General features: G+C 38.9%; 1 protein-coding gene across 1 annotated transcript in view; it reads right to left on the bottom strand.

Annotated features, from left to right (window-relative positions):
* Positions 1–312: 312 nt before the first annotated feature.
* Positions 313–16,170, bottom strand: part of IMMP2L (inner mitochondrial membrane peptidase subunit 2) — a 909,463-nt gene continuing 893,605 nt past the window's right edge. Inside the window, exon 6 of the mRNA XM_023737033.1 lies at positions 313–1,013. Coding sequence (XP_023592801.1) covers positions 894–1,013 — 120 coding nt within the window. The 3' untranslated portion in view covers positions 313–893. The remainder of the gene's footprint in view (positions 1,014–16,170) is intronic.

Here is a 16,170-nt window from a genome sequence, read left to right as displayed (position 1 = left end):
TCCTTATCTATACAAATTTCAGAATCCATTGTTCTACTATTAGCCCCACTTTAGAATTGATGATTTCAGTATTATAGAGACAAGAACACTGAAAAATCATTAGGGGTGGAGGAGACTTGTTTGATCTAGAGTGATTTTTCCCACTTAGAACATTTTACCAAACAGTGATTTAATGCTGATAAACGGGTTTGCTCATCAATGTGTACAGGCATGAAATCACTCAGAAGTTTTGATTTAAAAACAGCCAATAAGAAAGGTCTGATTGTATTGAAGTACTGAATAGAATTGATTCTCCATTACTTTTCTTGCTTCCAAAAGAGATGCATATTCCTCAGGAATGGGTGTACTGGTTAAATGGAAATGAAACGCCAAAAACAGGACCTGAACAAATCAGTGTTTTATTTTTACATCACTTCCCTGTTCTTCCTAAATGGCAGTCACTGCATTTTAGATACTGATAAACACAATATTCCTTTCACTACGTGTATAATATGCATTTTTTCATGTTTCCTCTTAACAGTAAATGACAAACTACTCAATCACTTGCATCAAAATATTAATTTCAGTAGCTAGCACCAAAATCAAAATTCGACAGTCAATTGAATGAGCATGTGTAACAAATATCCTCAAATTTACCCCCTTTAAGACATGCGAGTATGATATTTCCATATTCACAAACATCTGAATATTTTTTGGCATTGGACAATACACTACGAAAATTCAACACTTAAATCAGGTAGCATTTAAAACTGGTTGGGATCAAGGAATTCTTTCATTTAATGGCATCATCTTGTTGAAAGCTTTTCCCTTTTGGATGTTCTTCTTCTCCATCTCCCTTCCTGTAATCAGTGGTGTTGGCTTCCCAAAGCCAGCAGTCAGGTAGGTCCATGCCGTCATTCCTCTTCCCTGTGGACTGGCAAGCGCTCTGGAGGAAGAAGCGATTCCAATTTCTGCCAGCGCTCTGGAGGCCACAGGATATGTGTGGCATGGGCATGTAGAAGTCCCAGGGAAACCTGAATCCATAAGAGACACAAAGATAATAACAAAGAAATTGTTTTATAAAAATCATCATTACTGTTGTGCAAATATAAATTTGGTTCCAGGTTTGACATTTCACAGGTAAACCACATACAGCACTTTTCTAGGTGCTTCATACATGTTGTTGCTCTTAGGTGCCGACTCATAGTGACCCCATGTGACAGAGCAGAACTGCCCCCATAGGGTTTTCTAGGCTGTAATCTTTACAGGGACAGATCACCAGATCTCTGTCCCTCGGAGCCAATGGGTGGGTTCAAACTGCCAGCCTTTGGGTTAGCACAAGAGCACGTAACAATTTCACCACAGGGGCTCTTTTTTTATATATGTAAGCTCATTTCAAGGAGCCCTGGTGGTGCAGTGGTTAAGTGCTCAGCTGCTAAGCTAAAGGCGGTCGTTCCAGCCCACCAGCTGCTCCATGGAAGAAAGATGTGGCAATCTGCTTCCATAAAGACTACAGTCTTGGAAACCCTATGGGGCAGTTTTACCCTGTCCCATTGGGTCAGAATTGACTCAACAGCACACAATCACCACAACAAGCTCATTTAATCCTCACAAAACCCAGCTGAAGTAAGTACTACTATCTTCATTTTACAGATGAGAAAATTGGGGACCAGAGAGGCTCAGGGATTTGCCAAAAAGATAAACAGTAATACCTGTGAAAGCCGGAAACTGTGTAAGGCAGAAGCCTATCAGAGAAGGAAAATGCAAATATTTTCCACTAAAACGAGCAATAGAAAAGTGGTAAAACTGTACCCTGTCAAAGGCAGAAAACTTGTGAGACCCAGAGAAACAAGGCAGTTGAGTTCCGGCTCTCACAGTTTTCCCTGTACAACTACCAAGTAGTAGAAACTGGCTTCAGTGCTCAGCAGTCTGACTTCAGAGTCTGCATCCTTTACCACCCACTATGCATGAGAGCCTTTTTTGCATAGACTCAGGAAGTATGAGTCTAGTTTTCATTCTCAGAAATTCCTACAGAGTTGGTAATCGCGAGAAACTTTCATCTATGGAAAAGGCATAAAAATCTGGAGATATATTTTGCAAAATATTTTGTTCACCTACTAGATGAGCAGCAAGAGTTGGGTATGAGACTGGGTAGGTTGTTTCTGTGGAAAGTGGACTGAGCAACCCAGAACTAGCACCCATGAAGAGAGTTGGAAAGCCATGGGAAAGAGGAACAAGGTGGGATGGGAAGAGAAGGAAAAGAATAAAATATGAAGATCATGGCAGATGGCAAACAATCCCTGATGAGCAGAGATTAGCCAGGATAGAGAAGGACGCAAGGGGAAGGGAACTTTTCCTGGAGACCTTAAGGCTTAGCCCAGAGGCAAGAAGGGAGCCCTCAAAGGCTTTTTAGGTCAGTGTTTCTAAACATCAATGTACAGAAGATTGGGGCAGCCTTGTTTAAAATGCAGAGCAGGGCCTTATCCTCAAAGATTATCCTTCTCTAGGTCTGAGGTCCACCACCTCTCTGTTAGTTTGTTGTACTGTGGTGGCTTGCATGTTGCTGTGATGCTGGGAGCTATGCCACCAGTATTTTAAAAAGCAGCAGGGTCACCCATGGTGGGTGTCTTGGTTATCTAGTGCTGCTATAAGAGAAATACCACAAGCCAATGGCTTTAACAAAGAGACATTTATTCTCTCACAGTCTCGTAGGCTAGGAGTCCGAATTCAGGGTGCCAGCTCCACGGGAAGGCTTTCTCTCCCTGTCGGCTCTGGAGGACAGTCCTTGTCATCAATCTTCCCCTGGACTAGAAGCTTCTCTGAGCAGGAACCCCAGGTCCAGAGGATGTGGCCTGCTCCCAGCACTGCTTTCTTGGTGGTATGAAGTTCCCATGTCTCTCTGCTAGCTACTCTCTTTTATATCTCAAAAGAGATTGGCTCAAGACACAATCCAATCTTGTAGATTGAGTCCTGCCTCATTAAAATAATTGCTGCTAAAACCATCTCATCAACATCTGACACAGGATTTATAACACATAGGAACATCACATCCGATAACAAAATGGTGAATAACACACGATACTGGGAATCATGGCCTAGCCAAATTGATACACATATTTTTGGGGGACACAATTCAATCCATGACAGCAGGCATGTTTCAGTGGAGCTTCCAAACTAAGACAGACAAGGAAGAAAGGCCTATTTCCAACAATTAGCCGATGAAAACCCTATGGATCACAACAGAACCTTGTCTGACTTGTTTGTTTTATACACGTCATCAGAAGGGATAAATTGCTAGAGAAGGACATCTTGTTTGGTGAAGTAGAGGGCCAATGAGACCCTCAGTGAGATGGATTGGCACAATTGCTTCAGCTGTGGACTCGAACATGCTGGCAATTGTAAGGATGATGTAGGACCTGGTAATGTTTCACGCTGCTGAACGTAAGGTCACCATGAGTAGGAGTCAACTCCACAGCAGCTAACAACAATAGGTCTGAAATGGGGCCTGGAAATTTGTGTCTTTGTTGTTGTTGTCACTATCAGATACTATTTTAATGGTATTTGGAAGCTTACAAAACACACTCATATTTACACATATTTATTGACTGACAACTCTAAACCAGATTCATGTAAGTTATTTCATTTTATTTTCATGTTTTTCCTATAAATTGGAGCTCCCCAGAGATTAACACAAAAATATTGCTTTCATCAGTTCTTCTACTGACTAGCATCTACATTCAAAAATCACACTGCCCAGAGACTTAAAGCAAGGAGAACTGGAAATTATGGAAGAGATCACCAAAGAGATAACCAGAAATACATTGTAAAAAAAAAAAAGAAAATAAAACCTTGATAACAACTTGAAATGGAAGCAAATAAACACAAAGGGTAGCAAGAAACCCTTGGGCCCAATAAAGGATTTTTTCCTCCAACTTTGTATTTGAAAATCCAACCTAGAGAAAATTTCAAAGTATGGTACGAAATAAAAGCTCTATTCGCCAAAATTCACCAATTATATTAACGTTTTGCTGCATTCGTTTCTCTCTATGTGTGTGTATATACATATATGTGTACACATATACTTTTTTTCTGAACCATTTGCAAGTTGTTGACATCATGCTGATTTTACCCTTAAATACTTCAGCATGTATCTCCTTAGAACTAAGACCTTTTCCTACATAAACACAGTATCATTACCATTGCAAAGCATTTAATATTGATACAGTAATATTATTTAATATACAGTCCATATTGAAATTTACCCAATGTCCCAATGATGTCTTTTACAGCTTTTTTATTAAAATGCAGGACCTAACCAAGGATCACAAATTGCATTCGTTGGTTATTAGTTTGCTTAATTTTCATTCAGTTTACTCTAATCTGGAGTACAGGCCAGTTGTTTTATAAAATATCCTACATCTAGAATTTTCTGATTTTTCCCCCCTCATGAATATAGTTGATATTGTATTCTCTCCAATCCATCATACCAGGAGGCACAAAACATCAGTTTGTCCCATTATTGGTGATGCTAAGTTTGTTTGGTTAAGGTGATGTTGACCAGATTTCTGCTTTGTAAACACATCTTTTTACTTTTGTAATTAATAAGTAATTTGTGGGAGTGACATTTTGAAATAATATAAATATCCTGTGTCTTAGTCATCTGGTACTGCTATAACAGAAATACCATAAGTGGATAGCTTTAACCAAGAGAAGTTTATTCTCTCACAGTCCAGTAGGCTACAAGTACAAAATCAGGGCGTCAGCTCCAGGGGAACGCTTTCCCTGTCAGCTCTGGAGGAAGGTCTGTGTCATTAACCTTCCCTTGGTCTCCGAGCTTCTCTGCGCAGGAACTCCAGGTCCAAAGGACGCGCTCTGCTCCCAGTACTGCTTTCTTGGTGCTATGAGGTTCCCATGTGTCTCTGCTCACTTCTCTCTTTTATATCTCAAAAGAGATTGGCTTAAGACACTATCTAATCTTGCAGACTTCATCAGTATAACTGTTGCTAATCATAAGGAAATCACATCAGATTACAAAATGATATACAATCATACAATACTAGGAATCATGACCCAGCCAAGTTGACAGATATTTTTGGGGGACACAATTCAATCTATGACATCCTGTATGTCAACATTTCATCTAATGGTTTAAATATTCATCAGTGATCCCTGTCTGAATCAATCATTACACTGGGATTACAAATACTGATTTTCCAATTCCCTAATTTCTTCTCAATTTATCAGCTGACATTCTTTTGTGAAAATGTGCATTCCAACCAGATCCCAACTCTCTCTACTTTAATATCAAGAATTCCTTTTTTTAATTCAAAATACGTTACTACGTTTTTTAATTTGTTTGATGTGCAAATGCCCCAAGTCTGGCCAGTAGGAACTCCTATGTCCTTTTGAAATGTTGCCATCAGTCTTTGGGCACTTCCTGACTTTTTGGAACCACTAGATGCCCAGGCTGACCTTGTACTTTAGCTGTTTAAGACCATATTGTGATAACTAGTATCTGTGAACCTATATCAATAACTTTTTTGAGAATGAAGTAGTAGTTAAAGGAAAAGGAGTGATATACAGGAATTACAATTTATGAGTAACGTAAGTACTAAGGATTCTATATGGTCTGGTATGGGAGGAGGTCCCTTGTGGGGGCGGGGGTGAGTTACTGCACTAGGAGATGCCAACCCTAGTGATGCCTCTGCCTGTGGACACCTTGATTTTAGCTCAGTGAGTCTCCCGTTGGACTGCTGACCTCAGAACTGCAAGATAATACATTTGTGTCGTTTTAAGCTACAAAGTTTGTGATAATTTGTTACAGCAGTAATAGGAAACTAATACAAGAAAGTATACACAGAGAAGTCTCATTCCCAACCCCCACCCCAACTCCAATACCCACTGCTGTCGAGTCAATTCCGACTCATAGCGACCTTTTAGGACAGAGTAGAACTGCCGTATAAGATTTCCAAGGCTGTAAATATTTACGGAAGCAGACTGCCACATATTTCTCCTGAGGAGCAGCTGGTGGGCTCATACTTTTTGGTTAGCAGCCAAGTGCTTTCACCACTCTGCCACCTTCTTATGTTTCCATGTTTGTTTTTGCAAAACATAAGCAAATACACATATATATACATTCTATTTTATCCTTCTTTCTTACCCCAAAAGTAGCATACTATATATTCTCTTTTGCACCTTGCTTTTATTCTCAACAATATATTTTGGAAATCACTCCATATCCCTTAATAGAAATGGAGACTCTGTTCTTTACAAAACCCCCCTCCTTACACCACTAGGGGATTCGGCTGATTAATCAGATTAACAAATCTAGACCTGTACTTTCCACTTTGTTGTTGTTAAGTGCCATCGAGTCGATTCTGACTCATAGTGACCCTATAGGACCGAACAGAACTGCCCCACAGGGTTTCCAAGGAGTGGCTGGTGGATTCGAACTGCTGACCTTTTGGTTAGCAGCCAAGTTCTTAACCACTGAACCACCAGGGCTTCAGGAAATTCCACACACCTGGGAAAGGTAAACCTAACCAACTTTAAAGAATTCCTTAAATATATTCCAGAACAGCCTGAGTAACCATTCCAACCATGTTAACTCCCAGGAAATGCTTCCAGAGCCCAAATGACCTGTCATACTGCAGTTTGTTTTTGTTTTGTTTTTTTTTTAAATCTGTTCTTATTCTTCTCTAGGCTCATCCAAGCTAGAGAACAGCTGGTCTCCATCCCCTCACAATAAACCCTTTTTAGATGTGATACATGCTATTCCGTTGTACTCAAGCCTTTATTTGCTTTTCCAAGTTGTTTAACTTTTTTCATAAGGTTCATTTGCCAATCTTTAACTTGGCTGCACTCTTGCCAATATATTTGCTTGTGTTCTTAGTTTTGGAGCTCAGTTTTGGACATAGTAATTCAATTCTGCTTTTTAATCAACCTTCATTTTTACAAAACTAATCTGATGATTCTTTTATTCCAAACATTTATTTCAGATACTATTCTCATTTACTGAAAGGAAATAATTCATCTCCACAATTATGACTAATAATGGTGAAAATTTTATCAGATGCCTAATATCAATATTGTTTAAAATTATGGTGTGGGAATGCAACATTTAGTTTTTTTTTTTTTTAACATACTGAGGTTAATATACAGATAGACTATTCGCACTCTTAGCTGTCTTGTCATGGATCTTTATATTTTTAATTGATACGTCTACAGATTTGTAAAGGAAGTAATAGAAGGAAAAATGTATGAATGTTTTTTAAAATTATAAATTATGCTTCCGATACAACTTTGGCTTACACGTGTGCCAAATATAATCACCGTCATCATTTTCCTCTTTGCTGACACTTAGCGCTATGACACACTGTATTACAAATGACTTACACATACTGACTCATTTAAGTTTCACAATAACCCTGTGAGGTAGGTACTATTATTATCTCCACTTCATAGGTGAGGAAACCTAGTACAGCAAGCTTAAGTAACTTTCCCAAAGTTACACATCTAGTAACTAGCAGAGCTGAGACCTGAATACATACACTCTGGTTCTAGAACCTCTATGTCAGGATCACCATATAATTTATCACCCAAATGAGACACTTCTGACAGACAAAGGGGGCACTACTTTAATAAGTCAGGATAAGGATAAAGCAGGACTGTCCTGGACAAACCAGGACATGGTCACCCTAAGTACACACTGCTTCTCCATACTGCTAAATCCCCGTCTTTTCCAGAGGCAACCAGATTCATCAAAAGGAAATGCACATGAATAAAAAGGAGCACTTTGCTGGAAGCCAGTTTTGCGAGATGTCCCAGTACTCACAAAATAGAAAAAGGGATATGTGTAGTGGGAAAAAATATGTTTTTGTTATTAAAATGAGAGGGATGCTTAAGCATACGCAACTTCTTTCCCTCAACAGGTTAAGCACCTTGGCCGACCAATCGACCTAACATTTTATTGGAACTTGACTCTCTCCTCTCCTAACTCTTTAGAGTCTTATGTGTGATTTTGTCTCCTTCAATGACTCACAGTATGTTCATTATAAGGAAATTACTTTTACACTAGATTTTAAAATACAACAACAAATATATACTAAATAAACCATTTGAAACCCTTAGCAGAACATTGTACTGTTAGGGTATGTTGAATGAGTTTATCCACCTGTATTAGTGGACCTCTTACAATAACTCTGCTTCCTCTAGGGGAGAGTGGGAGGGACTTTGTACCCACAGATTGGGAATCACTGATCTAGAGCAGTAATCACCAAACTCTTTTGATTGTGCACCCCATCAACAAAAAAAATCGAGCATTTACCCCCAGTATAAAAGTAACCCTGGGTGGTGCAAATGGTTAAGTGCTTGACTACTAGCCAAAAGGTTGGTGATTTGAACCCATCCAGAGGCGCCTCGGTAGACAGGCCTGGCAATTTGCTTTAAAGATCACAGCCTTGAAAACCCTATGAAGCAGTCCCATTCTGCACATATGGGGACACCATGAGCCAAAATCAACTAGATGGCACTAACAGCAACAATAATAACAGCAATACATTTAAAAAATTCCATATATACTATTAACAATATATAAATCAAATGTTAGTAAAGCTCAAGTTTTATTTTTTTTTAGATATGAATATAAATTCAAATAATTTTTTCTCTCATCCGATAGATCTCACACCTCTTGAACATCCATGCTTGCAACTTCAGAGATCTCACCAAAATTACCGGCTAGAAGGTGATCGGTGCTATCAGTCACCTGGTTTGTTTTGTCTACACAATGCCAAGGAAACACATGTACAAAATTTACAGTGAATTCCCTGTTTTGGATCGAATTGGCTCTACTGAGAAGTTCTCTGGGACCTGGAAGACATAACCTTCATGAGCCCAGCCTTCCCTTCAGATGGCAGGAGACACAGGTGTGTGTTTCTCAGATTCCCTCTGCCCCCTTTTCATAGGCCCTACAGTCTATCTAACCATCCTCCTTTTCTTGGCTGCAGAACATCCTCTCTTAAAGGAATAGTTTGAAAGGACATGATAAGGACAAGCAAAAGCAAAAGAGGCCAGAGGTGGGATGGAGGGAAAAACAAAGGAAAGAAGATAAGGAAGAAATAAGATTCTTAGTAGGAGCAAAGACCTTTTTAGAAAGATGTTCAAAACTATAGCCAGGGTCAAAAGAGGACCAATGTGAGAAATGAGATGAGGCAAAAAAAGCTTTCAAGTTAATTTGATTTGAATATTTTTTAAATAAGAAAAGTAAACACATTTTATCTGAGCTACTAACAAAATCTATCTTTGACAAATTTACTTAGTCTGATGATATTTATTCTATAATAGTAAATCACCTACAATTATTTTTGCAAGTCAAATAAAACTAGAACAATATTCAAACTTTGAAGAAAGTTGTTTTGTACTGATTTCCCAAAGCTTAAAGAAATGAGTCAACTTTCTAATCTGATATTTAAGATCCTTTGCAGTCATGTCTTTCCAAAGTGATCTTCATTATTTCTCAGTGTGAATGCTCTACTCTAAGGCCTCTCCACAGAACATCCAACAGGACAGGCCAACGTCCACCTTCAAGCATTATTGTGCTCCCAATTTCTAATCCTCTTCCTTATACCACACCAACTCTCCTGAAAGACCCAACTCTACCCTAACTCTTCCATGGAGTACTTCTCAGCCACTCTAACCCATATCCATTTGTTCCTGCTTGTCTCAAGAAATCAAGGCCTAGTGTTGGGTCCATCCAACATCATGTTTTTCAAAAAGAAAAGAGACTGCTAAGCTTGAGTTAAATACATAAAGAAGGAAGTGTAGCACAATCCCTTTCTCCCTTGACTTCCCAACCTTTGGTCACAGGGGATTGTAGAGCTATAACCTAGTTGTTTTCAGTTGGAATGTAAAAGGCTGGTGGTGGGTATTTGGTTAAAGACCCCTCTTGGATCATGACTTGTCTGCCAGTGATCTCTACCTTCATGTGCTTGTTTCAAGGGGAAACCAATGGTTCAGGCCGCAATACCTTATCCAAATGAGCAAATCAAGCACAACGGTAGCCGCATCCTTAGTCAAGCTCAGTCCTCTCATAGCTTCCCTCTTCCCAGATCCACCTCCATTCCATCAAAAGCAGGTCCAACTCCTCACTGGGACACCTACTGCCAGGTTGTCACATTGGAAAACCAACTGTCATCTCATTGGTTCATTTACTTCTAAGTCCCATTCATTAGAGTTAGGAAACTCATTATTATTGGGTTAATACATGTATCTAGCTTAGGGAAACAAAGTTTAATAATAATGGGAACCACAACATTTTTGTGATTAGGTCAGCAATGGCCAAAATAAAGTAAAAAGTTTTTATTTTTTACTTTCTTATCAGGGTACTTACAGTTCTTAAATAAATTTGGCTCTTCATCTTTTAAAATGAGATAATCACAAATGGAACTTTAAGAAATTCCCTATGTATAATGCAACCATATAATTTATCATCCAAATTGGGACACTAAAGAATATAAAGGACTATTAATAATTATGCTGGACAGTAGGTTAAACCACCGTAGCCCCAGGACATATGGTAACCCTACCTAAGCATCAAATCTTTGTGATACTCAGTTGTTATTGATTGTTGTTATATTCTGAGAACTTTACGTATACATTATCTCTTTTATTTCTTACAATAAACTTGTGGTGTAGATATTATTATTTCAGTTTTGCAGAAACAGAAATGAAGGCTCAGAGATACTCAGTAATATGCTAAAGGTTGCCAGTCTGTTAAACAATAGAACCAGGATTTGAAATAGGCATGGTTCAAAACTCATACTCCTCACTACAATGTACTGCTTCTCCCCTCTTATATTATTTAATGATTTATGTTTAAATGTCTATAGCGAGAGTCTGCAAACTTTTTCTATAAAGGGCCAGATATTAAATAGTTTAGGCTTTCAGGTGATACAATCTCTGTCACAAGTACTCAACTCTGCTGTTGCAGCACAATAGCAGCTATAGACAATACATAAGCACATGGAAGCTTTATTTCAATAAAAGTTTACTTACAAATGCAGGCAGTAGGCTTTGTTTGGCTTGAAGGCCATAGTTTGCCAATCCAAGAGGTCTATATTCTAGATTCTAGAGCATCTCTGAGGACAGAGGCTCCATCTTACTTTTTCTGTCTTATAAATTAGTACAGTGTTTTGCACAGATTGGAAATTACTCTTCAGCAATAAACATTTATTGAATAAGTGAATGTTGATTAGGAAGGAAAACTTAAATTTGGAAACACTGTGTCCTATGATCTGCGCATCAAAGAAATTCCCTAACCTACCTTAAGAGAAACATCTATAATTCTTTATAAAATAGTATTAAGTTGTGTTAGGGCTTCCACAATCACTAATGATGTGCCACAATGGACTGGCAGCAAACTACTCCTACCAAAGAAATGTGATATAGTCTCAAAATAATTTTAAAGGGTATAATATGGAATTTAAAACACATATGCATGTAATGAATAGATTTTAAATCTTGACAAACTATTTACTGAGTCTTCTCAAGTATTTGTTTATATTACAAAGGCAATGAAAATTGGGTTTGGATTGCCTCTGGTGACACCATTTGCCTACAAGGCAAATGAATAATGACAGGGAGAAGAATGACTTACTACAACTAACCCCCAGTTTTTTAGGCTGGGTCTCAAGTGGTTATTTGGGTAATTGATGCTTATTCTGGCTATCTGTCCTCTTCTCACACTAAAATTTTCTAGAACACAATGTCAACATTAATATGCCCACAGAGTTATCCAAGGAATATTTCCCTGGTGCTGCCTTCACAAGGGGCTCCAATTCTTTCTGGACTAGGATGTTGCCACGGTAACCATTGCTGAGGCAGGGCTGGGCACTGTAGATAGTGAGGGGCATCACTAAGAGAAACACAGGACCCCACTCTTGACCTTCACTTTGGTATCATGCACCCAACATGATTCAGCAAGTGGAAGGGGATATCCTGACAATGCAGGGATATTGCCTTCCTGACTCCCACTTCTGTGGACAGCATTTTTTGCTAATGTCACCATCACACATCAACAACAACAAAAATAAAGGCACTTCTTTATAAACAACCTAAGAGACTAGGAGAGAGAGTGAGAAGAGCAAATAATTTTTTTTAACAGATATTGTAAATCTGAAATTTCTTAAACTACTGGCAGAAACAAAGGCATGGTGTAAGTAAATCAGGCAGAACTAGTAATAAGGACATACAAAAACAAATATCATTTGGAGCAATAAGGAATTGTATTGTTTAAGAAATAATATGAAAAAGATATTGGAAAAATACTAAGACGGAAGATTAGAAATAATGCTACTCACTTTATTTGTAAGCATGGATAACATTCAGATTTGAATTTTCCGTCAACATTTTTTAATATAGCAGACAAGGTTCTTGGAGATAATAGTATTGGCCTATCATCCACTCACACATTTCCAAGATGCTTGTCTGCACAGTGTTGCACAGGTAAACACAACTCCTGCTGAACAAAATCATGTACAAAGACTGCTTCCATTCTAAATGAGCACGACTGGCATCTACTCGAAGACAAACAAAGAAGAGCAAAGCTCTCATTCTCAGGGACATGAGGGGCACGCGCAAAAGAATTGTACAGAAGGAAAAAACAATTCTAAACATCTAAGCTTTGGTAAGCAAAAATTATATAGGAATGGAGAAGGGGAGAAGACAGGCTCTGGGAAAATGGAAAAAGAGGAAAGAGTAGCAGATAAGGTAAAAGCCACAGGGGTAATGGTGGCACAATGGGAAAATTTTCTTTGTGAGGAATAAACCACTTCCATTGCTGCATCCAAAATCACTACTCTTCTCTGGAGATCAAGCAGTAGAGCTAGTTCTGCCAAATTCTGTCAGCATCTAGAAGAATCCAGCACTCTTCCCTCCTTTCTCTCCAAACTGACAAGAGTGAGAGTCCTTGCCCGTAGGAATATTTCCCTTAGACGAGAACACCTTCCTTCCTGAAGATATAATACAAGTCCATAATACCTTATCTGCAATTCCAACACCCAAAAAGCTCCAAAAAAACAAGTTTTTGTAACCCTCTGGTAGCAAAATGTGACCAGACTTGTAATAAAATTCTAGTCTTTACTTATCCCACAAAGTGTACCTATTTATAATTTTTGCTGCAGAAACATTAATGTATTTGATTATACAGGCAGCCCAAGACCCTGCTGGGAATGTGATGGTACATACAGTATAGGCATAGTTTATAGATGATGTTTATAGACACTGATTATCACCTTTCCAGCATCAAAAAAATCTGAATTCTGAAACACATAAACCCCTCAAGGTTTCAGATAAGGTATTTATAGTGTCTGCAAAGAGATAATTACCAAGGAGAATAAATGTTTTCAGAGTGATGGGCTTAATCCTAGGCGGGAGGGGTACCCTGTTAGATGCTGGAAATATACAGAAGGTAATAAAACATGATCCCTGTCCTGGTGGCGCAGTGGTTAAGAGTATAGCTGCTAACCAAAAGTCGGCAGTTCGAATCCACCAGCAGCTCCTTGGAAACCCCTATGGGGCAGTTCTACTCTGTCCTATAGGGTCGTTATTAAGTCAGAATCAACTTGATGGCAATGGGTTTGGTTTGGTTTTTTTGGTTGTCTAGAAACTCATGGTCTTCTGGGAAGGACACATGTAAACAAAGGATGGAGAGACAATGCAACACAATGGCATATGAAAGGGCCAAGTGCCCTGGGAGCATTGTGTAGCCAAGCCTGGGGAAGGCTCCACTGAACAGATGCACTCAAGCTGGCTTCAAAGGATGCAGGAGACTTCCCTCTCCTGAGGGCAGACCTTCACCTATGTCATCCCCTGGCAGACTTTTATCTAGAACATTCTCCTAATCCTTCTCATTGTCCTCCACTGAATTTCGAAGTTGAGACAACGTGGTAGGTTGATACAATTCAATGTTTTGCAATCAAAAAGTAGAGCCATGTGCGTTACAAAAATTCAAAATGAGACTCTCTCTTTGAAAGGCCTCATCTTAGGACAAGTGTTTTCCTTCATTACCAACAATTTTAACTTTAATCATTTCAAAGCAATTTTCCTGTTCAAGCCTTAGCTTTAATCAGAATGTATTTTCAGGTCACTTCATGGCCTCTTCATGATTCTCTCTAGATAACTACAGAATCATGCATAATCATTCTAGTCCCCCCAAGACACCTCAGTGAGTAGTTCATTCAAAATTTTATGCAAAAATAGATACGAAACAGGCCTCTAGGGGTATCTTCAGCTAATTTTCATGAATTAATTTCCCAGGATTAATGTTCATGCACCAGTCTCTTTACCACAGAATCAAATCACTGGAGCTGAAGTGGTCTAACTCCTTATTTTGCAGCTTGATTAAGCAGGTGATGAAATACTTGAATATAATTTGTATAGTTAGTGACTCCCAGTATCCACAGTAACCCACAGTGGATGCATGACATTGTTGTTGTTGTTAGATGCCTTCGAGTCAGTTCCATCTCATAGCCACCCAATGTACAACAGAACAAAATACTGCTTACTTTTGCACCATCTTCACAATCATTGCTATGTTTGAGCCCATTGTTGCAGCCACTGTGTCAATCCACCTCATTGAGGGTCTTCTTTTTTGCTGACCCTGTACTTTACCAAGCATGATGTCCTTCTCCAGGGACTAGTCCCTCCTGATAACATGCCCAAAATATGTGAGATGAAGTCTCACCATTGCTTCAAAGGAGCGTTCTGGCTATACTTCTTCCAAGACAGATTTGTTTGTTCTTCTGGCAGTCAATGATACATTCAATATTCTGGCCAACATCATAATTCAAAGGCATCAATTCTTCTTCGGTCTTCCTTACTCATTGTTCAGTTTTTGCATGCATATGAAGCAACTGAAGATACCATGGCCTGCCTCAGGTGTACCTTAGTCCTCAAGGTGACAAAAATGGATGACATTACTGGCTGATACTTCATTATTTACTTGTGATCTTTCTTGTAGCTGATGTCCCACATGCTGTTTTTATGTAAGAAATAAAACCATTCATATAAAAAGAGGAGGGGAGAGGTGTCAACATCTTTATTGTTGTTGATATTGTTTTAAACCACATTCAGACCAAGTGGACAGGTGGTTACAGAAAGGAACTAGATTCCCTTTGGTAAGAGGAGACTCCAGGCCACAACGTATATGATATCCATTTCCAGTCAGTCCTCTGGTGAGGTGATCTCCCTTCATTTGGGTGGCTATATGGTGATCCAACAGAATGTGGAAATTATTGAACAGTATCATTAATATCACACAGAGGTAAAGTTTTGCCAAAGATAATTCAAAAACGGTTGCAGTAGTACATCAACAGGGAAGTGCCAGAAATTCAAGCTGGATTCAGAAGAGTATGTGGAACTAGGGATATCACTGCTGATGTCAGATGGATCTTTGCTGTAAGCAGAGAATACCAAAAAGATGTTTACCTGTGTTTTATTAACTATGCAAAGCATTTGACTGTGTGGATCATAACAAATTATGGATAACACTGCAAAGAATGGGAATTCCAGAACATTTAATTGTGCTCAAGCGGAACCTGTACATGGACCAAGAGGTAGTCGTTCGAACAGAACAAGGGGATACTGTATGGTTTAGAATCAGGAAAGGTGTGTGTCAGGGTTGTATCTTTTCACCGTACTTACTCAATCTGTATGGTGAGAAAATGATCTGAGAAGCAAGGATTGGAGGAAGACTAACAACCTGCAATATGCAGATGACACAACCTTGCTTGCTGAAAGTGAAGAGGACTTGAAATACTCACTGATGAAGATCAAAGACTATATAGCCTTCAGTATGGATTACACCTCAACATAAAGAAAACAAAAATTCCCACAACTGGAGCAACAAGCAACAACATGATAAATGGACAAAAGATTGAAGTTGTGAAGGATTTCATTTTCCTTGTTTCCACAATCAACGCTCATGGACGCAGCAGTCTAGAAACCAAATGGTGTATTGCATTGAGCAAATCTGCTGCAAAAGACCTCTTTAAAGTGTTAAAAAGCAAAGACGTCACCTTGAGGACTAAGGTGCGCCTGACCCAAGCCATGGTATTTTCAGTCTCCTCATATGCACGCGAAAGCTGGACAATGAATAAGGAAGACTGAAGAAGAATTGATGCCTTTGAATTATGG

Source organism: Trichechus manatus, unplaced genomic scaffold (genome assembly GCF_000243295.1).
Source record: "Trichechus manatus latirostris isolate Lorelei unplaced genomic scaffold, TriManLat1.0 scaffold00096, whole genome shotgun sequence".
In the NCBI taxonomy this organism is placed as follows: Eukaryota; Metazoa; Chordata; class Mammalia; order Sirenia; family Trichechidae; genus Trichechus; species Trichechus manatus.
This window is presented reverse-complemented; position numbering and strand designations above follow the sequence as displayed.